Source organism: Zootoca vivipara, chromosome 2, assembly GCF_963506605.1.
Source record: "Zootoca vivipara chromosome 2, rZooViv1.1, whole genome shotgun sequence".
Lineage (NCBI taxonomy): Eukaryota > Metazoa > Chordata > Lepidosauria > Squamata > Lacertidae > Zootoca > Zootoca vivipara.
Genome location: NC_083277.1, coordinates 9796448 through 9821231, shown reverse-complemented (window position 1 = coordinate 9821231; position 24784 = coordinate 9796448). Strand labels below are relative to the sequence as shown.

Genomic DNA, 24784 nt, shown 5'->3' with positions numbered 1-24784 from the left:
CTCCTTAACTGGAGTGTTCTGTTTTTTGAATGATTTTCAGAAGCCAAACGTCTGGCATGGCTTCCGATTGGCTGCAAGACGCTCCTGCAGCCAATCGGAAGTTGTGCTTTGGGTTTTGAACAGTTCCAGGAGTTGAACGGACTCCCAGAATGCATTCTGTTTGAGAACCAAGGTACGACTGTAATAAAATTGATTTTTTTTGAGGGGGGGGGAAAGGTTCCAGAACTCTGCTCCTGAGAGTTCCTGCTTAAAAAAAGGCCCTGAAAGAAACAATTATCAAACTTTCACATACCTCAGTTGGTCCAACACCAGTCATTCCTTGTCCTTCAGGAGTTAATACAGGAGGTAATACCATAGCAGAGTTCCTCATGGATGCCATTTCATTGGCTGCAAAACACAGGAGCGGGGGAAGACGTCAAAAACAAAGAAGCATTAAGAACAGTCTGGCTGAATCAAACCCAAGGCCCATCCGGACCAGTCTCTTGTCTCTCACAGTGGCCAACCAGATGCCTCAATGGGAATCACCCAAACAAGACATGATCAATACAGCCCCTTCCCACAGGGCGTGAGTGCAGCACTTCTGATTCCCAGCAACTAACTGATATAATAACAATGGCTTTCCCAGTATTCTCATTGCCCTCGCCTATTTCACAACAAAAACAACGCGTTAATATTGTTAGATCAACTCATATTTTCTTCCTGCCATCTGGATAAATTTCTATACAAACCTCATCCTATTCTAAAGCTTTTTATAAACTTGGCCTTCAGATGGAATGGTTTCCCCTATCCCTTCACTCACCTGTCTTTTCCAGGTGTGGTGCCCCTCACACAAAGAGGGGAGAACAGGGAGGAGACCCTTTGGCCCCCTCCCCCTCTGTCCCCGTGGCCCCCCCTCCACACACTGGGTGCTGAACATCTGCAGTGGGGAGCCTGTGGGTTGAAGGTTTCCTTCTGCAGACGTTCAGCCTGCAACAAGTGGAAGAAGGCAAGAAATGGGCAATGAAAATTACTCGAGTGGTGCAGCCCACAGGGTTGTTGTGTTCTTTTCTATTACCATTTCTCAGCAATATTTTTCGTTTTCATTGCAAGAAATTTTTTACAGCCATAACCTACAAACCCCCCACACCCAGGGTGCATGCAGCACGGTTCCCACTACTGCAAGTGTGGAAAGATGAGTATTAAAATAAATAAATCCAATAAAGCACAAATGTGTTGCTATAGTTTCAAGGATTGCCATTTATTCCATATTGAAACATACTGGGGTGGATTATTTAGAGCATTCTATACCATACTGCCAGAAAAGGAAGAGCATCTCCTAACTCCTTACCCGTTGCAGACATGACATTCGGGCTGACCCCCGTGAAGAGCTGTCTTTGAGCGGCATCTGGCAGCGCCACCTCTGGCTGCAGGGAGCTTGTGGCTGGCCCCTGATCAAAGCAACAAAGATGCGTCACTGGAAAGCTACGGATAAACGGCACCACCTCTCGCTTCCATTTCTTCCCGGTCAAAACTGAAACGTTTTAATTTATGTGGCTGCCTTGTCTACTCCAAGGTAGGCACCAAAGGGCTGGAGCCCGATTCGCTCATCCTCACAAGTAGGCCCACTGAAATCAACGGGGAAGGTGACTACTGCAGTCAGTGGGTCTACTTCAAGCATGACTTGAGTGTGGATTCAACCTGAAGTCAGTTAACCCGGACTGTACGTTTTAAATCTGCAAATTATTAACTAGTGCACCAAAGACTAATAAACACCTGGTTTTAATTAGTGGGGATGTTTTACCACCACCACCACCACCATGCTATTTCAGCTTACTGTTATTACAGCAAAAAGGAATGAACAGGAAATATTAAACACGGTCTTGATTCTTCCCAAAAGAACAGTAGCTTTTCTTTCTTTTTTAACTAAACATTGACTACAGCAAGTCAAGTCTGGGGCATCACCGGTGCACAGATGACAGGATATACTTAGAAAGTTGATGAGCGAAATTATTGGTTTTTTTCTTAACGATGATCTTTGTTTTTGTAAACAGCTTTGAGGCTGTCCTTTTTCTTTCTTTAAAACTGAGCAGCGTATAAATTTCATGAACTAAATAAATAAATAAGAACGGGTTCTCCCTCCTGCAAGAGAGAAAATGGAGAATGCCCCCACTAGAGGATCCTCACCATCAAGTTCCTGTCAGTATCAATTTTAAAATGCAGCACTGTATATCCCACTAAACCCAATAATCCAGGGAGCACCCTCTTAAGCTTCTCAGCTGCCACCCCCCTCCACCTCCACCATGTTTTAATTTGGACATTGTTGGCCAACAGCAGTAAGATCTGGGTGAATCTCATAGGCAAGACCTTGTTCTTCTGCCGCTTAATTTAGGAGGATAGTATCAGTAGAGCCAACTGACTTCACTGGTTCTACTTTCTTAGTCCTCCAGACAAGTGTTACCACAGGGATGGTGAAACCTGTGAGGGTCTCCAAATGTTGATAGGCTACAAACTCCCATCATCCCCAAGCCCATTACCATGCTGGCTGATGAGAGCTGGAGTCCAACACATCTGGTGGGTTACTGGTTCTCCATTAGGGCTGAGCAATAGGTAGTTTTCAACACTGTGATATATCAGTGGCTAAATATTGCGAGGTACTGATATATCACGATGTCTGAAACTGCCTAGTCCTACCCTATACCGCTCCTGCTTAAGGGAGCTAGAGCGATATGGGGGCTTGAAAAACTGAGCCACCTGCCCACCCCATAGCTGATCAAGCCCTGGGGGCATGTGCCCCTCAGCAGAGCAGTTTAAACAAGCTGCCCCCTGCCTTCGGCTCGCATGAGCTTGATCAGCAGGCTTCCTTAAACCGCCTGTCTCTCAGCTGATCAAGGCCATTTTGAGCTGGCAATACATTGCAACTCCCTGGCTGTCACCAGCACAGAACAGCCAGGGTGAGGTGTGCTGTGCTGGTAGCAGCCGATGAGTCGCAATGTAGTGCGAGCTCAAAAAGTCTGAAACGAGTATCACAGCCTGAACATCATGGGAACCTACGGCCCTCCAGATCCTACACTCCTATCACGCCTGGCCATCGGCCATATTGGCTACTAGGTAAAGGTAAAGGGACCCCTGACCATTAGGTCCATTCATGACCGACTCTGGGGTTGCGGCGCTCATCTCGCGTTATCGGCCGAGGGAGCCGGCATACAGCTTCCAGGTCATGTGGCCAGCATGACAATGCTGCTTCTGACGAACCAGAGCAGCACACGGAAATGCCATTTACCTTCCCGCTGTAGCGGTACCTATTTATCTACTTGCACTTTGACGTGCTTTCGAACTGCTAGGTTGGCAGGAGCTGGGACCAAGCAACGGGAGCTCACCCCGTCACAGGGATTTGAACCGCTGACCTTCTGATCAGCAAGTCCTAGGCTCTGTGGTTTAACCCACAGCACCACCCGCGTCCCATATTGGCTACTGCCCCCCCCAAAAAAACAGTGCTATCTACTTCCCACTGCTGTGTAAGGTGGGTGCAAGGACAGTGAGAGAGAGGTAAGCCAAAGATCGGTGGTATGGAGGAAGCCATTTCCCTCCAAGTTGCTTAATACAAGACAAATCAAAATCAAACCAAAGATTCTTTATGCAAGCTCTGATTACAGGTTTAAAAATTGTCTGAAACATATGTAAGTACCGAAGCACCAAGCTTGCTTCAGCTGGCCTGTCTCCTCACTCCAACACAACCATCTACCACAGGCATCCCCAAACTTCGGTGCTCCAGATGTTTTGGACTACAATTCCCATCTTCCCCAACCACTGGTCCTGTTAGCTAGGGATCATGGGAGTTGTAGGCCAAAACATCTGGAGGGCCGCAGTTTGGGGATGCCTGATCTACAACAAACAGCCATATTGGGAGGCTTCTGATGACTTGGGTTGGTGGTATTGGCTTATTTTGTTACATGATGTTGCCTGTAAGTCACCTTGAAAAAAATCTGTAAATTGAAAGGCAGGGGGTTAACAAGTGGTAAATGTGTAGTAGCACAGCACAGGCCATTTTCTTCTGGACACTCCCCACCCCCTGGGCAGCCAAGGAGTATTAAATACTCATCTCTCACCTGCCTGACCCATGACCTGGCAGAGCGGCGCCCCATCAGGAAATCCTCTGCCAGAGCCACCAGCTCAATACAGTCTTCCGGCCCACACTCCTTTACCCAGCTCTGTACTTCAGGTGGCAACATGGCCAGGAGCTGCTCCTGGATTATCATCTCCAGGATCTGATCCTTCGAGTACTTGTCCGGCTTCAACCATTGGCGACAGAGTTCTTTCAGCTGGCTGTAAATCCTTCGCGGCCCTTCCAGCTCCTGGTAGCGGCACTGTCGGAAGTGCTGGCGCTTAGACTCCCTGCGGATGGCGTCTGCTCGAAGGAGGGCAAACTTCACCTTCAGGAAGTCAGTCCTGTCCCTGGGATCCAGCTGGCAAAAGAACTGCTCCACGCCACCTCTCAGCGCCGGCAGGAGGCGGCCCACCCACTCTTCTCGCGGCCACTGGCAGGCTTCGGCAACTTGCTCAAAGGCGGAGAGGAATGTCTTGGCATCGTCCCATGGAACCTGCTCCGTGGGCAATGAATTTGCCCTTCCCGCATGAGGCGGCTGCAGTGCATTCAGAAATTCCTGCCAATGAGTTTCCTGTTGCTGGGGCAGCCCAGTTTCAGGCAGCTGAGAAACAGGCCTTGGGGGCCCTTTAAAGTACATAACCTGTACAATTTGGGGGACTTTGCCCGAGCTGTCCAAAGCTTTCTCCATATCTGTTCTTTGCTTTTAGGAAATCCAAATCACACAGCTATGTGCCTGCTGATAGCTTGAGATATTGTCCAGGCCTTGGGTTGCCTGCCCCACCTGGCAAGTGATATTAAAAGGTTGGCCGTGCCAATATTTCAACAGCAACTTCCAGGGTACTCAACAATTGGCTTGTTCTTAAAAACTATCATCTAAAGAGGAGGCCAGAGGGGATGGGGGTGAGTTTCTGGAAGTTAAGTGGAATTCCTCCCTGTGTGGAAAAAAAAAAGACATTTTAATTGTTATTATTTATTTCAGAAGCACGTGTTATGGTGTTCCCTGGATGTTGAAGTACATCTCCCTGCTAAGGAACATGAAAAAAGGATTAATTCTCCCCAAGTTGGCAGAAATAGTTTTCCGCTCCCATAGTATAGCTGCAGGCATCTGGTTTTGTTTTATGTAGATGACATTGTGTTTTTATGCACAAGCCAATCAGAATGCTGAATCTGAAAAAGTAAACAAAGACGAAAGCAATGAAAGCTTTTGTCTGACTCAAAAAGGAAAGATCTGTCGTTAGAAGCACTGAACGTGGCATATTTTGAATGGTTAAAACTCTAAAAACTTGATTTTCAGAAAAATGTTGAAAGCAAAACTTTTCAACAGCCTGAAAGCTGTGCACAATTGGTTCACTGTGCATTTTGAGTAATATTTCAAGAACTGATATAAGCAGTGCAGTAGGAATATTTAGTAGAAAGGTTGCCCTACTGAAGAAATACTGGTGTGCAGTCAAAAAAACAATCAGATACACGAATAGCAAAGTCGACTGCAATTTAAAATTCTCTGCACAAGGTTCTGGTGAGCTGGGGGTATTCACTGATGCAGATTGGGGGTCTGATCTTAGTGACAAAAAGTCCACATCAGGCATAGTGATCATGTGTAATCAATCATAGATTGGTATAGCAAGAAGTAGAATCTGGTAGAAATCTGTAGCACTTAAGTGAATAAGTCTGTCCCCTGCGTGTCATGAGGTAACTTGATTTAAAAGCCTGTTACCTGACAGAGGCATGCAAATGCAAAATGCTATAAAAGTATACCATTAGGTATGCATTAGCTTTGCAGAGATGCAGAAATGCACTAAGAGAACAAAACATACCGACATTAAGTTCAAACATGTATGATATGACTCAGCAAGGCGAAATTGAACTGGTGTACTGTGCTACTGAAGACACGTTTGCTGACATATGGACTAAACTGCTAACAACAGACTTTGTACAAAGCTTTCACAGAAATTAGGACCGTGCTGGAATCAGCTTAAATTTAACATACAACGGTACTTAACAAGCTTATAGATTGCATCTTGTCTTATGTGCAATACGGATGACTTCCTGTAATGTGTATGGAGGCGATAATCAGTAGCTAGTCTTAAACCTTCCGTCTCTGTCTGGCTGAGAAGTTTTATTGCCTTTTAAACAGGCACAGAACAATTCATCTTTTACACCAGGAAAAAGCTTCCCTTGCACAATTCCTCTTTGTTTGCTCTTAGCTTTCTCTGGCAATTGTAGGAAGACAAGAGCAGCCATTTTGTCTTCTCTTTTTCACTGGCTCTGCTCTGATGCTTTTTGCACATTTCTTTTTTGTCCAGTGGCTGAAACCTTCGCACCTGCTGAATGTTTGCACCCTTAGCGGCTTTGGAAGCAAATTCAATAATTCACTTTATTTATCTAAAACACATTTATAAGCCACTTAGTATTTTTTTTATTAAAAAGAATCCTAAAACCCAAGTACAAATAATAATAATAATAAAAACAGCATTCTAGAAACAAGCAAGCAAATGCAGGATGAAGAGAGAAATACAGTAATATCTTACATGCCAGTGAAAGCCTGAGCAAAAAGGTATGTCTCAGGTTACGTTACCTTCGGGTAACATAATCCTTGGGTTGCGAACATGGCAAACCAGGAAGCATACACTCAACTGCGCCTCTGGTTACAAAGTTTTCGGGATGCGGCCAGGCCTCCAGAACGGATCCCATTCATAACCGGAGGTTCCACTGTAATCTGAAGCAACTGATAGTTGCCGTTTCACATACGGCAGAAGTAAGAGCATTCTACATGGCCAGGGAAATGGCAAAGAAATGGGTCGCTCATTTAAAAAAACAGCCTCAGTGCTGTGAGATGGGGAGAATCTGAGGGAGGCTTGTTTTGCCACTGCAGGGACTCCATGTTTGTTTAAGTTTATTGCTTTGGAGTTTAGCCGGTTCTTCAAAAATATTTCACCCCAGCCACAAGGTTTCCTTCTTCACTAACAAGGAAGGTTGCTATCCCCCACACCAAACCGCTATACCTTTTGTGGCTGGGGTGAAATATTTTTGAAGAACTGGCTAAACTCCAAAGCGATAAATAAACAAACATGGAGTCCCTGCTATTTCCAAGTTTTGTTTTGTTGCTGATAACTAGAGAATCATAACTGGGTCAAAATAGAAATTGTGGCATTGGGGCCCGTTTTCCTAACTGACTTGCTTTCCTCAGCTCTGGTTCTCCACGGCCCTATTTCATTCTAGGCCATTAGCAACAGCTGGCCCAACAGGAATGGTGTTTTCGGTAAAGCTTTTAATAGGATGGAGGTAAATTAGTGGAGGAAAACAGGCCCCAATGCCACCATTTCCATTTTGAGATGGAAGTTATTGCAACTTAAGGTTTGAAATCCAAATGCTCCTAGGTAACAAATTTTAAGTGACATGTAAGAACACAACGGGAAACATTTGGAAATCTGTTTATTCTACAGTACATTTCCCTGTCAGTTATGATTCTCTAGTTATCAGCAACAAAACAAAACTTGGAAATAGTCATAGTTCCTTTCTTAAAAACAAGCCCACAATCCCCCTTTTAATAATAATTAAAAAATGAAGTGATGTTTGTGAATTCTGTGAGGTAAATCAATTTTACAGTCCAAGTCTGGGAAAGGGAGGCCTGTTCTGTGGAACAGGATTGCTGTCAAGATGAGACACGCATTCACTATCTGTACTTTCCAGAAAAATCTGTCAGGGAAATCCGAAGTGTTTCCTCGTGGAACACATCCCTCTTACTTTAAGGTTCCTAGATGTTTAGAGCATGAGTGCGCATAAAAGGGGGAAAGTAAAGAAAAAAGAAACAATGTGGGGAAATGTAGTGAATAAAATAAAATAAAAGTAATCAGATGAATCATTCCCAACAATTTAGATGCAGGCAATTTAGATATCAATTTAGATAACAATTTAGATATCAGTATTACTGGGCAGAACCGGCATGTAGATGAGGAGCTCAAGTTACAGCATTCAGTATGGGATAGCACAGTTTGGAGTAGTGTGGAAGACTGAAGACTTTGCAAAGAGTTGCAGGAAAGCAGCTTTGAAAGCAACTGATCTCAGGACTTGTGGACTCTGTCATGGCAAGGACTTTGAAGGATGGAACCTGCTCTGGGCTCAGAGAGAGAATATCACTTGTAACATCTATAAATAGTGTGTGTTGGTCATGGCCTAATACAAACAACTCTGCTAAACAGCTGTTTCCTGTGGAGAGTTTTGTGGAGGAGTGATTTGCTAATTGTATTATTGAGCCAAATCGGATCCTATAGTTTGCATTGCTTGCATTGTATGAATTCTGACTGTATGGCTGTAGCCCTGGGATGTCTTGTTTAGAATGCTTTCAGTGCCTCTGCACCAAAGTGTGTCAAAGGGCAAAGCAAAAAGGAACAGGATGCCCAGCTCAAGGCTAGATGATGTCTGGCTTTGTCTGACGCGCAGTCTGATGCGCAGAACAGGCAAGATAAGTCAAGGCTGCTTGAGGCAGGCACCGGGGCAGCATTAGTCAGCATGTGTTTACGCACATGGCGTAATGTGTGTTTATGAGAACAACCGGACACAGGAAGATGCGCACACCCCCTTGTGTGTGTGACCCCTTGCGTGCGCACTCTTACAGAGGAGGGGGAAAGAGCCCAAAAGAAGGGTATAAGAAAGCTTTGCAATTTGTGTTGCTTTACTCATGTTGTGGAGGACCACCTTGAGTCTCTCTATATATAGAGATTAAAACTCTTTCTCTGAAACTCAACCCGGTGTCGTTTTTACTATCTTTGTCCTTGCCTGGGTGCAACTTAAAAGGACCCTTATCAGCAAATAAGGCTGCAGTTTAACCACTGAGCTTTTGTGGCGCGCACACCCAACACCCAACATATTGGAGTAGCTGGGCATGAAAAGGAGCTAATTTCCCAATGAGCGAGGAAATCACCGGTGCAAGGTCATATGAGCCAGTTTCTGTGGTAATGTCACAGAACTCAAGCTACATCTGTGTGATTAATGTGTGTCGTTGTGCTTTTGGAGTCTTGGAGTTAGAGCAAGGGAAAACTCTCTATGTAGCTGTGTCTGAACTAGACTGAAAGCTGCAACTTATTCTTTTTACATTGCACAACTTTGTCTAGAGTTGTTTGCTGTACCTGTTACTTCATCAGCCATAAAAGCATATGGACCTTACTGACCCTGCTTTCTGTGTGGTTGTTTTTTTGCTGCATGCAAGAGCAAGACCAAGATCCACACTACTGCGCACACTCTCACTCTCTCTGTGTGAGATAACAGGTTCCCAACAGGTTATGGGCCCAGAGGTTAGCTGTAGGTCAAAACAGGATTGGAATGCTCTTCAAAAACTGAGTTATTTACAAGGATCTCTATAATTAAGAATGAGACTACCTACAGAGTAAGTAGAGGAATTTCAACTCTTCACTGATGTTGACGGGTTCATGTTGGGAACAGCATTCAAAATTAGCTGGGTGCCAGTCAACTGGCCTTTTGCGAGGCAGTGCCAGGCATCCTTGTCTGGCACCTAACCTCTCCACCTGGCTGGCGTGGCTGCAAGGCCAAACAAGTCAGTTGGTCTGCAGGGCACCAAAAGATACGCCTCTTTTGGTGCTGTGCAAGACAGTTGATTCCCCGCAGCCAGTCACCCCCACCGGACTTCAATGGCTCCGTGGCTGCCCGGATCCAGTTTTGTTGGGGCCGAAGCAGCGATTCTTGAGCCCTGGCAGCGGGGAGGGGGGGAGCAGCAGTGGGATGCTGACAGCTGTATCACTCGCCACCCAGCAGTCGTAAAAGACAATTGAACTTAGGAACATGGAACATAGGGATTTGGTTGGATAACACAGATAATGAACATCCTGAATGCAGAACTGCCATCATTGCAAGAGAGCTGCAACATTGTAACATCAATATTGCAGCACTTCAAGAAACTCACAAGAGTAGGTATGGGACAACTGAAGGAAGAAAAAGGAGGCTACACATTCTTCTGGAAAGGTCTACCTGAACAAGAACATTTAATACATGGAGTAGGCTTTGCTATCAAAAACTATCTTATGAAGCTCTTGTCAGAAGTCCTTACTAACATTAACGAGCGACTTTTAACCCGTTGAATAAAACTCGCTGAAAAACAACACACTACTATTCTAAGCGCTTAGGCACCAACACTGGACACCGATAAAGACATTACAGGAAAAAAATTACTCTCAGCTGGGGAGCTTAACAATATCTGAGGCTACATGAGGAGACTCAGGATCAGATGGCTATGATCGAGATGTTTCAGAGGGAGATGATTTTGCGCCTGAGAGGCGTCTCAGAATTGCAGGACAAAAGGATTGAACAAAAGTTGACTCAGGAAATAGCTAAGTGGATGGGCCTATTTGAAGACGAGGTGATGATAGACATAGATAAAGTCTTTAGAATAAAAACAGAAAATGTGAAATCCTTTAAGGGACCAGGCGACTGTCTGGTTTTTTTTTCAACTCAAGGCTCTTAAAAGACAAGATTTTGTTAAAAAGCAAACAGAAAAGGTTAATAATAGAAGACAAGAATGTGAAATTTTTTAGAGAGATACTGAAGAGGATTCTTAGGAAGAGACAGATTTACAAACCACTGACTGATCTATTAAACAAGAACTCAATACGATTCAGGTTGGAATTTCCTGAGGGAGTGACATTTACAGTGGTACCTCGACTTACGAAGATGATCTGTTCCGCGGCCGTCTTCGTAAGCCAAAGTCTTCGGTTGTCGAAGCGCTGCTTCTGCGCATGCGCGAAGTGCATTTTTGTGCTTCTGCGCATGTGCCGACCGTGCGCGCCACTTTGCACAGGCACAGGACGCACGCGCGGCGAAAATACTTCCGGGGTTGTCGACTTCGGAAATCAAAACTTTCGGAAGTCGAATCGTTCAGTTGTCGAGGTACCACTGTACTTACGGTACAAAGAAAGGAGAACATCTATCAAATCACCAGAGGAGCTTTCAAGATTCTAGGGAAAGCACAAGAAGGATCTGGAAAATCAATCGTCAAGAGGAGAAGGAGAAATCCCGCAACAGGACTAAATCCTTGGTTGTGAACCTTAGAGAAAGTAATAGATAGTGTATACACATGAAAAGGGTGTTCAAAATTTACTACTAAAATTTACTTTTAGATGAATTTGAAATTAATAATAACATGGAATGTTAATGGGTTAAACGACAAAATTAAAAGCAATAGGATTGAATGTATTTTGAAGAAACAAAATTGGGATGTCATCTGTTTACAAGAAACCCATGTAAAACAGAAACATAGGAGAATAATAGTAAACGAAAGGTTGGGAGAGGAATTTATAGCCTCGGACTGTAAAAAGAAAAGAGGGGTGGTGATTTATATGAGTACCAAATTACAGGCAAAACAATTATTTAAATACTAGCTGGCCCTGTCATGTGTTGCAGTGGCTAATCCCTGTGACTGCCCCCCACCCTGTCCCGAACCATAACCTATTCTGTTCCTCCCCCCCCCGGCTCATCCCTGTGAATCCCCCAACTCCCTCTTCCCCCCCACCCCCACCCAGGTGAGTCAGTACCTCCATTTGGGCTAGTCTGTAAAGGCTATTCTGTTCCTTGAATTAAAAGACAGAGAAGGGATAAATAGAAGATGGAGATTAAATGAAGCTTTGTTAAATGATGAAACTATAGTAAAAAAAGCACAGGAGTTATTAAAGGAATTTTTTGAATTAAATAAAATACAGGATACGAAAATTAGAACTATCTGGGATGCCAGTAAAGCGTATATTAGAGGTTTCTATATTCAGCAAGCAGCAAGAAAGAAAATAAGAGAAGAAATTAGAAAAGAAATAGTTAATAATGAGAGAATATTAGCAAAGGAACCAAAAAATGTGACAGTAGCTCAGAAAAGTAAATCACTACAAGCACAGCTAACAACAACAATCGGGGAGGAAAAAGAAAGAAATATAAAATGGATGAAACAAAGATCTTTTGAATTTGCGGATAAACTGGGGAAATTGTTATAATGGCAATTTTTAAAAAAGACAAAAGGAGATGCAAATTGATAAAATAAAGGAAGGGGTCTATATATAGACAGCCCAGAAGAAATAAACAGATGTTTTGTAAAATATTTTAACAAATTATTTACTGTAGGAAAGGAAACAGAGGAAGAGATTGTAATGTATTTGCAGGATAAATGGTGCCCAAAGGATTGGGAAAGAAATGTTAATGTGTTAAAAGATAAGGCAGCTTTGCAGAAGCAACTGTAGAGCTGGCAGGCTGCCTAATTGGATCGTCTACGTGACTGAAGTCAGAGGTCTGCTCAGCAACTTCAAAGACCTAGCAACAGGTTGTGATTGGTTGCTGATTTTCATGATAAGCAGTATGCTACTGCAGAGTTATTGAGATGAGGTTAGTATTGAAGTGTTGGAGTGAGTTAGAGTCTGGAGATTGTTACTGGTGAGAGAGCTGTAAATACGTTACTTTGCTTTTTTGCTCTGCTGTACATAATACAGCAACTGGAATTTAAGTTACTCTTCGTCAAGTTTCTGTTCCTGATCCAATGCACTGAGGCTGCACAGTCTTGCAACTGTACTGTATGCTTGTGAAACATGGACCAGTTATAAACACTATATCAAACTCAAGAGATTCCATCAACGGTGTTGCCGAAAATTTTTACACAGCACTCTGGAAGACAGGCGAACTAATGCCAGTGTACTGGAAGAAGCAAAGATCCCCAGTGTCAAAGCAATGATTCATCCACATCAACTTTGTTGGACTGGTCATGTGTGGATGCCTGATTATCGTCTTCCGAAACTACTCTATTCCCAACTTTAAAATGGAAAGCGAAATGCTGGTGGCAAAAACAAGATGTTTAAAGACTATTTCAAGGCAAACCTTTTAAAATTTAGTATAAAGACCAACAACTTGGAAACACTGGCCTGCGAGTGCTTCAGTTGTAGAACAGCCTTTAGCAAAGGGGTCAGTTACTCAAATTCAGGACGAAAGAGAGAAACGTGCTAAGAGGAAGGCACACTTAGCAAACCCTCACCATGACCAACTCCCGCCCAGAAACCTATGTCCCCACTGTGGAAAGACGTGTGGATCCAGAACTGGCCTCCACAGTCACTTACGAACCGTGTTCATGGAAGACAATTTTACTCGGCTATGAGTGATCATCAAAGAAGCAGCTGACAGCTGCACCTAAAGGCACTGCTGGGGATCAGAGCCCCATCAGCGCTGCAAATGCAGAGCAGCTCATTCTGCTGCTCCAATTTCTTAAGCAGCTCTTGCAGCTTCTGCACTTCGGTGTTGGTGGCCCCGCAGCTCCAAACAACACTGTTACCTTTGGAGCTGCCGCAGCACTGACACCAAAAAGCAGCAGAATAAGCATAAATCATCTGATGGGTGAGGTAATCACTGGTGCAAGGTCAAACAAGCCAGTTGCAGTGGTAACAGCACAGAACTCAAGCTACTGTATATCTGTGTGATTAATGTTGTCAGTTCTGGAGTCTTGAGAGTTAGGGCAGCAGGGAACCTCTAATAATAATACCTTTATGGTCAATATACAACCTGTGACAATTAAATTAAACGAGCCTCCCCCCCCCAAACACTCAATCTCATTGCACTCTGTGTGCTTATCGCACAACACACCACCTCGCAAGTCAGTTGCGCTGTTATTTTCCATTCAACAGCCTAACAGCCCACGGATAGAAGCTATTTTTTAGCCTGTTGGTACTGCTGATTATACAGTGAATGCTCGGGTAGTGAACGTGATCCGTGCGAGAGGCATGTTTGCAACCCACGTCTGCGCACGCACAGGTCGCAATTTGGTGCTTCTGCACATGCGTCGAAACCCGAAAGTAACCCAATCCGGTACTTCCAGGTCCGGCACGGAGCACAACCTGAAAAGACGCAACCTGAAGCAGCTGTAACTCGAGGTATGACTGTACTTTTATTATTTCCTGCCCGAGGGTAGAAGATGGTGGACTGGAGAGAAGTTGCCAGAGGTTTTCCCACACCACCCAACACCCCAGGTGTAAAACCGCGCCAAAAAGGACAAATCAAACGCGGTGGGGGGGTAGGAAAACCATTCCACCCCTTGGTACACCTCTTGGGAAAGATGGTGGACTGAAGAGAAGGTGCCAGAGGTGTAAAACTGTGCCAAAAAGGACAAATCAAACGCCGGGGGGAGGGGTGAAAACCATTCCACCCCTTGGTACAAATGGGACTTACGAGCACCCATGAACGCTAGGGGAGTGAAGTCACACAACAGCTCGGGTTCTGACTCCCATAAGGTTGGACAGTGAGAACTGTTGTTCCTTTGTTCTCTCTCTTTGCTGTGTGATACTAGAGAGGGAGCCATGATGAAGAGCTCCGTGTGTGTTTATATGTAAATAAACTAGTTTAGCCAAGATGCTGTGCTACTGAGGTCTGTTACGCGCAACCTCTGCGGATGCCTAAAGTATGCTGGTATCTTCTGGCTGTGATGTTCGGGCTGGAGAATGCTTATGAAGCTCCCTAACGATCACTCAGGAGGGGAAGAACATGCCAGCTGGGCATTGTCTCTGTCAGGTTTGTAGTCATAAGTAGACCTTACCATGACAGGAACGACCTTTGTCCCACACCCATATTCCCTTCAACCCCGAAACATGCCTTGTGCAAGGGGGGGGGGTGGAATGGTCTGTGGCGGTCACCCCGCCGGAGGAGCCAGAGCAGCGGAGGACCGCATGCCAACAGACCAGTTTTTTACATCCTTTTCTTCCCTTCTTTCCCTCCCCCCGCTTGCAAGGGGATGACCAAGAGGGCCGAGAGGTTGGTGGCGGCTGCCCCGCCAGGAAGGCTGGATCCATAGGCAGGGACATAGCTGCCAAGTCTCCCGTATTCCCTGGGAAACCCCGTTTTTCCAGCTATCCCCAGCCGAAAAAACAGATTTTTTTGTTTCCCCCCGATTTATTCTGGCGGGGCGTCCATTTTAGAACTGGGCGGAGCATGCTCAGAAGCGACTTTTGATGCTGCTTTGCCCAGTTCCAAAATGGCTGCAGCGCGACTTCTGGTGCGGCGGCCATTTTGGAACAGGGCAGAGCAGCATCAAAAGTAGCTTCTGAGCATGCTCCGCCCAGTTCCAAAATGGTGGCAGCGCTACTTCCGGTCCAGTCCCTTATTTCTAAGGCCGGAACTTGGCAGCTATGGGCAGGGATGAGCCACATGCTGTTCGCCTGAGTCTTATCCCCCTCAGCCTATTGTTTTCTTTGGTTTTCCTCTCCCCCCACCCCAATTTCCTTTCCCCGTTTCCCTTTTCTTTTTTCTAAACTCGAGAGGGCTGGGTTCGCAGGTCAAGAAATGCTGCCCACTTGCAATCTCTTTCCTCAATGAAGCGCAGGAGTAGCAACCACCACTAACAGGCTCCCTGGCCCCCAGACCAGCTGAGGCCAAACCCCTGACAGCTGATTTGGGTGAAAATCATGTCCTTGACACCACTGCCCAGCCCCAATAGAGGTCCAGGTCCTCTAAAACAAAATAATTCCCACCACCCCCGGGTCATCCCTTTTTGAGATTGGAATTATGACAACTTTCCCCTGCAATATGAAGTTTTGCCGTATCAGGAAAACATGATCTATTTTGTGTTTATTTTTAGGACATATGTCGGGGTTTCTATTAAGCCAACCTATAACCAGATTTTTGCACTGGTCCTGCTGCTATTAGAAGTTAAGTCATGGTTTGACTTACCATTATATGTGGAAACCCAGACTTATGGTTTGTATTGTTCCAAACAATCCTCAAACAGTAACCAAGTTTTGTTTCCTTCTTTTGGTTTGCTTGGGAGATACAAACCAAAAGTCCAGGTTGACATGTAAAACATTTTTAGTAGTGCTGCACCAGCAGGGCCAAGGAAGGAACAAAGTGGTCACAATTTTCTAAATGTGGACTGTCAGGCTTGCTAAATATTTGTTTGTCTTAGTGTGAAATTGTGAAGAAAGGAAGAAGTTAGTTAACGTTTTGAAGTGTGGTATTTTATTTTTTTTGTCTTTTGGAGAGGTCCAGGACTGTTGTGGAGGTGGCCTGATCCGTGGGGGTAGCGTTATTGGCGGCGGCGAGATCCGTGGGGTGGAGTGGGGTGTGGATCTGTGTGATCTGCGGTGCGGGGATGGGTCCCGGGAGGCGGCGGGATCAGCGGGGGTGCGATCCGTGGGGTGTGTGGAGTGGTCTTGTTCGGGGGGGAGGGGGTCACGGGAGGTAGTTTGGAGAGACCTAGGGCTGTTGTGGAGGCGGCCTAGTCCATGGGGCTGGCGTTATCGGCGGCGGGATCCATGGGTGGGGGGGGTGGATCGGTGCGATATCTGGGGCGGGTCCCAGGATGCGGCGGGATTGACGGGGGTGCAATCCGTGGGGTGGGGGTGTGTGGAGTGGGCTTGCTCGGGGGGGCGGGAGTCACGGGAGGCGGCAGGGGCGGGATCCGTGTGGTGGGGTGTGTGTGGAGTGGGTTTGGGGGGAGGGGGTCACTGGAGGGGTGGTCGGGGAGGGGGCCTGGTCCCCGGGAGACATCGGGATCGGCAGGGGCAGAATCCATGGGGTGGGTGGGTGTGGAGTGGGCTTGGTCGGGGGGGGGAGAGGGTCGCTGGTAGGACCCTGGAGAAGAGAAGGTTAAGGGGTGATATGATAGCCATGTTCAAATATATAGAAGGATGTTATATAGAGGAGGGAGAAAGGTTGTTTTCTGCTGCTCCAGAGAAGCGGACACAGAACAATGGATTCAAACTACAAGAAAGAAGATTCCACCTAAACATTAGGAAGAACTTCCTGACAGTAAGAGCTGTTCGGCAGTGGAATTTGCTACCAAGGAGTGTGGTGGAGTCTCCTTTTTTGGATGTCTTTAAGCAGAGGCTTGACAGGCATATGTCAAGAATGCTTTGATGGTGTTTCCTGCTCGGCAGGGGGTTGGACTGGATGGCCCTAGTGGTCTCTTCCAACTCTATGATTCTATTATCTCCTGAGCGGGCGCGGGTCCCTGGGGAGCGGCCTGGTCTCGGATGTGCGATCTCCGAGGCGGGCTTGGTTCCCTGAGGAGCAGCTTAGTCTCGGGGACGGTTTGTTCTCTGTTGGAGGCGTGGTCTCCGGGGAGTGAGGGATTGTCCGTTGTTTGTTGAATGTCCACTGGAGGGCGCAATTTTTTTGACCACAAATCCAGGTTTACACCTGTCTTAGGTGTGTCAGCTGGTCAGTGTAAGTGCATGATTACCTTCTCACATGTGACTCTGAGGTTGTGGCCAAATTTCAGGATGATCGGGTAAGTGCCTGTGGGAGAAAAGTGGGGAATAACACACATGCACCTTCACCATTTATTTATAGATAGATAGATAGATTGATAGGCAAGTTTTTAATGTGTGATGTTTTATCATTTTTAAATTATTTTTAATATTCTGCTGGGAGCCGCCCAGAGTGGCTGGGGAAATGCAGCCAAATGGGCGGGGTATAAATTATTGTTGTTGTTATTTTGTGAGTGTGTAATTCGCTCCCACCACCCTCTCTGGTCCCACCCCATCTGTGTCATAAATACCTGCTGATTCCTTTTATGTGTCTTGTTTGTCGGTCTCGGTTTGTTTGTTTGCCTGTCCCTCGCTTGCCTACCATCCTTGATTCAGCTACTGCGGCCCAGGAGAAGTCCACGAACCAACCAGTCTACTCCTGGGAAAAGCCGCCCAAGAGAAGAAAGAGCAGTGTATAGACACACAGAGAAAAGACTACAGTGGACCCTCGGGTTACGTTATCTTTGGGTAACGTAAACTTTGGCTTGCAAACGCAGCAAACCCAGAAGTGTGTTTGCCACTCGCACATGCGCGGAACCGGCACGTCGGTTACGTAATCTTTGGGATACGGAGATCCCGTTTGTAACCGGAGATACCACTGTACAATGGTGCCTCAGTTTAAGTACACAATTGGTTCCGGAAGTCTGTACTTAACCTGAAGCGTACTTAACCTGAAGCGAACTTTCACACTGAAAGTAATAGAACGTGGATTAATCTGTTTCCAGACGTGTCCACGGAGTACTTAAACTGCAGGTACTCAAACCGAGGCGTACTTAAACCGAGGTATGACTGTACACAAAACCAACACCAGTAATCAAGAAGGCTAGGAATCACAACCCAGACATGACAATGATAGTTAACCTGATCCCAATGCTCTGAGAAAGCCACCAAACAATGCAGCAAGGAGACCCTTCCCAGAGCCCAAAGAGGACATCCTCTTCAGGCTCTGGGACGGTCTCACATGGGAAAGATTCCCCTTCTATCAGATGTGCTAATACAGGCAACTCCCCATTTTTGTGTAAGCCAGGGGGGGTTTAGAACGTAACCCCCACATAAATGGGGAGTTGCCTGTATTCCAGAAGTCTAGAGGCGGCCCATCCCTGTTACAGCTGAGTGGTTTGAACGACATCAGTACAGTACTTGAATGAAGATCAGTTACAAAGGCCAGCCAGGAAATGCTTGCTCTATAAAACCAAACAGCTTTTCAAGATATTTATGAATCTTCCAGATCCCAAAATCTTTGAAGAAAGGATAAGCCATCCCTGAAACAAGAGCCAAGATTGTGCCAAACACTGGAAAAACAAAATAACAACTTAAACCCGATTTGTAAGAGGATAGGAAAACAAATTAAACTCCAATGTGCTCTAGCTATTAATCAGCCTGGCGTACAGCTGAATACTTGAGATAAGAGGGATTTACAAAAGTCCACAAAAGGCAGCAATGCTTCTCCCCACCTAGTTTGCTTTTCTTTAATCAGAGTTATCTCCAGTATTCCTTGCCAAGAGCCCAAAGTCAGGAGCTAGCCAGAAAACAACTTGCTTTGAGTCAGCCAGTCACAAAATGGCTGCTCACTAAGTCAGTCACAAAATGGCTGCTCACTAATCCAGGCACACTTTCTGAAGCCTTAAGCTATCTGCATACAGAACTCAACAAGCCTTCACCGAAGCTACCAAATCCTCAGGGGTTCGAACTGCTAGCTACAAATGTTTTAAAATAAACATTGTAAGTAAATTTAACACTGCTCCAATGAAACATCAGGAGGGGAACAAAAAGATTACATAGAGTTTGATGGGGATTGAATTTGGGAGTTTCTACATGCAAAGTGTCTGCTCTGCCACTGAATTGCCTTTGATTTAGAAAAACCTTCAATTTTGCAGGCAGTTCAATGATAACCACATTGCCTAAATGACTACCACAGTGGTTCCCAACAGGTGGTCTGGGGACCCCCAGGGGTCCGCGAGCTATGCCAAAGGGGTCCGCAAGATGCTATTAGAATAAAAAATATATTAAATATATTTCGTACGATAACAGATTTTTTGTTTTGGCCGCTTCCTGCATGAGCAGAGTCTAGCGCAAAACTAGAATTAGATAGAGGCAGTAGTTCTGCTGTATGCCGTTAGGTGGCGCTTTACAAACACTACTGTTTTGCAAAGAGGCAGCGCGCGCATTCTACTAACACTCACCTCCCCAAGATGCTTTGCGCACGTCGGCTTCATTTGTGCACTACTGCGCAGGTACCCTGTCTTCTCCATTCCCCTCCCTCCTCCCTGGCACGCGCTGCCTCTTTGCAAAACAGTAGTGTTTGTAAACAAAGCGTTGGACTACGCAAGGACTACAAGAAACTTGGAGGTAAGGCAATGAAAAAGATCCTTCCATTTGCAACCACATATCGGTGTGAGCAAGCATTTTCTTCCATGTGTTTCATGAAAAACAAATATAGGAATCGGCTCGACATGCAGTCGGATTTCAGAGTGAAAGTTTCAAGTTTGGAACCTAATATTTCAGAAATAATGGACTCAAAGGACAGATTTAACTCATCTCATTAAGAACTGAAAATTAAAACTAACTGTATACTGATGGAGTACTCTGTTGTAACTGTAAAAAACGTATAAATATAAAATATAAAAAGACTCTTAATTTGGCTCTCACTTTTTAATTTTAGGATTAGGAATTAATGGGGGTCCTTGTCACAATAGCGGCTCGATGAGGGGTCCTCGAGAAAATTTTGTTGGGAACCCCTGGACTACCACTTAATTCAAAAGGACTAAACTTGCCCTTTATAGCACAAGCTTAGCTATACAGTCATACCTTGGGTTACAGCTGCTTCAGGTTGTGCGTTTTCGGGTTGCGCATCGCGCTGAACCCGAAAGTCCCGAAACGGGTTACTTCCGGGTTCCGGTGCTCGCGCATGCGCAGAAGCACCAAATCCCGCTTTGCACGTGCGCAGAAGCGCTGAATCACAACCACGCATGCACAGATGCGCCACTGCGGGTTGCGGACGTGCCTCCCGCACGGATCATGTTCGCAACCAGAGCGTCCACTGTATTTCCTAAAAAACAAAAAGCACACAGGCCCAGGCAAGGGCATAGCATGTGGGGAGGGCTGCACAGCCCTGGGCACATTTTTAGAGGGGGCAAATCCAGGCATGTGCCCCAGGTTCCCTCATTGGGCTTGGCTCCGGCGCGCAACTCGCACCCAGCCGCTGCAGCTCCAGTCCTGGATCAAATCTGACCCGAGAGGAGGAAAGAGGGAGAAGAGTTGCAGTAGTGCTTCCACCCCTATCCTCAGCTGGGCAGTGCCATGCGAATATGCTGCAGAGGTAGCATTCTCAAACCTGACCGTACTGGGCACAGCAGGTTCCTTCTGTACCCCTAGGGGGAGGGTATCCGTTGTGCTAGACCCAGACTATCTGAAAGACCGTATTCTCCCTTATAAACCTGTGGAAACTCAGGGTGCCCTTCTCTCAGTTCCACCACCCTTACAGACAGGGGCGGCAAGATCCATTTTGCCACTTGTGGTGAAATGGGAATGCCATCTCCTTCGCATGCCCCACCGCTGGACCCCAGCTCTCACTTAACTTGGCAGGAGCCAGAGCACTCATCAAAGTGTCACCACTCAGCTTCTCCACCGGGGGAGCAACGCTGCACACTGGAACACCTCCCTCTCGGCAGGGCCGAGAGGGCGCCAGGATGGAGGGGGTGCCGGCCAGCCTGCCTGCCGCCCGCCCCCCCATTGCTGAGCAGCTTCAGGCCGCTCTCCAGAGGCATGCACGTGCCTCAGGAGAGCGGCCTGAAGCCGCTCTACAGCTGACAGGCGCAATGGAGGAGCTGGCCCCAGGCTCGCGCTTCCCGCTCGAAGCTCCGGAGGCGCGCAGGAGCGCGAGCCTGAGGCCACCTCGCTGCGCCTGTCAGCTGTAGAGTGGCATCAGGCCGTTATCCCAAGGCGCGCGTGTGCCTCCTGAGAGTGGCCTGAAGCCGCTCTACAGGCTACAGCTGAAGCTCCAGAGGCGCGCGGGAGCCAGGGACCAACTCCCCGCGCCTCCAAGCTGTTTTTTATTTTTTTTCCTACTTTTTATTTTTTCTATTTTTATTTTTATTTATCTTATTATTTTATTTATTATTATTTGGGGGGGTGCCAGAAGGTGATCTCGCCTAGGGAGCAAAAACCCTAGCACCGGCCCTGCCTCTCAGCAGCACATGCACTGCCTGGGGTGGGCACTTCACCTCGTCTCATGGACGGGTGAGCTCTGCTTAACTGCACACTTCGTGGGGACACAGGAGTGAGTCTTCTTGGTGGATGCTTTCAGACTTTGGAGCACACTTCTTCGATAAGCTAGACTGGCTCCCTCCTTTTTGTCCTGCTCACAGGCGAGGACTGTTTTATTCCAACAAGCCGTTGGGAACAAACTGTTTTTTAAAGGAAAGGGCTTTCAATACAGTCATACCTCATGTTATGAATGCTGTGGGTTGCGTACCACACGGGATACTTGCGCGCTGAACCCGGAAGTACCGGAACGGGTTATTTCCGGGTTCAGCGGTTCGCGCAGACGTGTTGAATTGTGCCACGCACATGCGCAGCGCTTCATGTTGCGTACTGCTCATGTTGCGTTTGGGGCTCCGAAACAGATCCCGTACGCAACATGAGGTACTCCTGTAGTGCTGTGCTGTTTTTACTATCTTTATTTTGCTAGATTCGTTTTTACAGTGGTACCTCTGGTTGCGAACAGGATCCGTTCCGGAGGCCTGTTCACAACCTGAAAAGTCTGCACCCCGAAGCGCTGCGTCTGTGCACGTGATGCAATTCATCGTTTCTGCGCATGCGCAAAGCGCGATTCAGTGCTTCTGTGCAGGTTATGGATGCACCGAACCCAGAAGTAACCCGTTCCGGGACTTCCGGGTTCGGCATATCCATAACCCGAAAAGACGCAACCGGAAGTAGACGCAACATGAGAACGCTGCGGTTTGAGAAAATCCAGGTTCTGCGGCGCGTGCATGCGCAGAAGCGATCTGCGCCATTCGCGCATGCGCAGAAGCACTCTATTGGCGCTTCGTACACCCGTAGAAGAGGCACTCGTATTAATTACTTTTTGGGGAGCGAATGGCTCCCCGGAACCAATTGAGTACTTATGGTAAACCGAGGTGCCACTGTACTCTTTTGATTCCGTAAGAGGAGACTTACCCCAAATTAAAATGGCATGGATAAAAGACAAAAAGCTAAAAACTCGTAAAAGATCATGATGTAGTTACTTTTTACCTATGATCTTTTACAAGGTTTTAGCTTTTTTTCCTGTTATCTGTGCAAAAAAAAATTTATACAGAGGATCTGTTACGAGTTTTTACTTTTTTCTTTTATCTGTGCAATTACTGTATACTGATGATCCTTTATGAGTGTTTACCTTTCTGTGCCGTTTTAATTTGTGTTAAGTCTCCTCGAGTCCCAGTTGGGGGTAAAAGCGGGATATAAATAAATATGTTTTCCCTGTGGGTATGCATAAGATTGCAAACTTAGCTATGGATATGCATTGCCATCTTTTACTTGTTTACTCAGAAGTAAGTCTTAAGAGCCCTGGCTCACCTAGCCCAGCACCTTGGTTCTCAAGCTCCTGATATTTAGAAGGAACCTCAGCATAGTGTTGATGACGCCAAGGTTGCAAGTTTGATCCCTCACTTAACTGAGCCCCTCAGATGCAAGCTTGCAAAAGATAACAGCCTTCAAGTTCCTATTCAAGTGTTTAATATGATGATCATTACTAATACGAGTTGTAGTAGTAATAATGATAATAATGTTTATTACCTGCCCTCCGCCAGATAGTCCCAGGGCGGCTTACAGCAAATATAAATTGCAGCGTTGGAAGGTTCCAGCAAATTAGGTCATCCTTCGCACGGCAGTGTCACGTGGGTGGCAGTTTCCGCACCCAGCGCGCGCCATCTTATGTGCTCCCAAAGTTTCTGGAAACGTTTTCTACTCCTTTAGCGTAGCTGTTTCTAAAACGGACATCGGGAGAAACAAATCAGTATGGCAAGCGACCGCCCTTCCTTCCGCAAAGAAAAATTCTTAGGGGGGTTTCCGCAAAGGAAAAAAACAAAGCAAAATAAAATCCTATTTTTACCCGCCCTCCCCCGCTCCTCGCGCCTTCTCCGAGAACACAAAGAAACAAGGGGACCGATTCAGCCACGTAAAAAGAAAAAGGCTTGTCGGTTTCAGCGGCAAAGATGCGCCTTCAAATCGTTTTCGCGTTAAAATCGATGGGATGCAAAAGCCCGTTTTGCTGGATCCGCGCCCAACCTCCCTCCCTCCTTCATCGCATCTCAAAACTAGTGGAGATCTTGCATTTTAGCGGGAGGGGTAGCGCCCTGTTAAATCTATTTTTGTTTTTTAAAATAAAGGATTTTTTTAAAAAATAAAGGCTGCTCAAAATAAAGAGGGGTAAATGCTCCATGAAACCAGGCTGAAGCCGCTCGAGTCTTGCATTATTAAGTCTCCCCAGCCGCTGCCCCACAGCCCGCCTAAAAAATAGACCCCCAAAAGGCTTACTTGGTCGCCTCCGGAGGAGTTTCCCAGGCTCGCAATTTCACCAGGTTTCTAGCCCAACAGCATCTTGCAAACTCGCGCCTCTAGGAAGAAAAAGAAATCGACTTTTCTTCTAGCTAAGAGGAATAAAAAAAGACCTTCCCATCTTGCATCTCGAAATATATATATATGTAAAAGATATGGCGACGTTCCCAGGATCGCCGGTCTTGCTTCGCCCGGAGCATGCTGGGAATTGTAGTGCCGGCCGGTGCCAACTACGGAACGGCGAGGGGGCCAAATTTCCGGAGCCCAAGAAGGAGAAGATGACAGAATCATAGAATTGGAGAGCTGGAAGGGACCTCGATTTGGTGACATCTGCTGAACAGGTGCAGAAATCGAAACCATGTGGAAGCCATGCTCTTTTAATATTTTATTTATGAGCAAGTACACATAAGATCTCACGGGGTGTTGAATTTTTTAAAAACAAACAAACCAACAAACCAATAAAACAGCATATTCCAAATTAATTTCAAAGCAGAACACAAGTGCTGCCAGGAGGATAGAAAGCCATTGGTGGAAGTAACTGTGTGGGGTGATATTTCTTACTGGGCTAGAGTGGACTGACTCAGCAATAAACTGAACCCCCCCCCCAATATCCCAAATACACACTTTTAGGCTGGGAAAATTCTTGATAGAAAATGATGAGAAGTGTTATGAGTATGGTGATAGTATCGGGAGACGCATAGAAAATAATAGGAATGTTACAAAAGAAGGCAAGGTTTTTGCACTGTTTGTAAGACTTGCCAGCAATTCCTCTCTTCCCACTTTTTGGTGGTGGTGGTCTTCTTATAGAATTCCCTCTGAGCTCACGCAGACTTCAACACGGATGACATTTCAGCATCCTTTCAAACATATTCATTAT

The 24784-nt window shown here is 46.2% G+C and overlaps 2 protein-coding genes and 1 non-coding gene across 5 annotated transcripts in view; 1 reads left to right on the top strand and 2 right to left on the bottom strand.

The window, feature by feature from the left end:
* The window catches only part of LOC118081116 (zinc finger protein with KRAB and SCAN domains 5), a 50263-nt gene extending 26176 nt beyond the window's left edge, over positions 1 to 24087 (bottom strand). The window contains exons 1-7 of one of the 3 annotated variants that reach the window (XM_035107309.2): positions 23887 to 24087; positions 23146 to 23336; positions 17604 to 17731; positions 17286 to 17341; positions 4086 to 5016; positions 1328 to 1427; positions 293 to 387 (exon numbers count right to left, since the gene is read on the bottom strand). In XM_035107309.2, coding sequence (XP_034963200.2) covers positions 293 to 387; positions 1328 to 1427; positions 4086 to 4772 — 882 coding nt within the window. In that variant the 5' untranslated portion in view covers positions 4773 to 5016; positions 17286 to 17341; positions 17604 to 17731; positions 23146 to 23336; positions 23887 to 24087. The remainder of the gene's footprint in view (positions 1 to 292; positions 388 to 1327; positions 1428 to 4085; positions 5017 to 17285; positions 17342 to 17603; positions 17732 to 23145; positions 23337 to 23886) is intronic. The other 2 variants (XM_035107310.2, XM_035107308.2) reach the window with 2 other exon arrangements.
* The window catches only part of LOC118081199 (zinc finger protein 271), an 85124-nt gene that overhangs the window by 42914 nt on the left and 17426 nt on the right, over positions 1 to 24784 (top strand). The gene's annotated exons all lie outside the window — the stretch shown is intronic.
* Positions 2295 to 2426, bottom strand: LOC118081645 (small Cajal body-specific RNA 15). Its single transcript, XR_004692112.1, has one exon. It is a non-coding gene; the product is annotated as a small Cajal body-specific RNA 15 (non-coding RNA).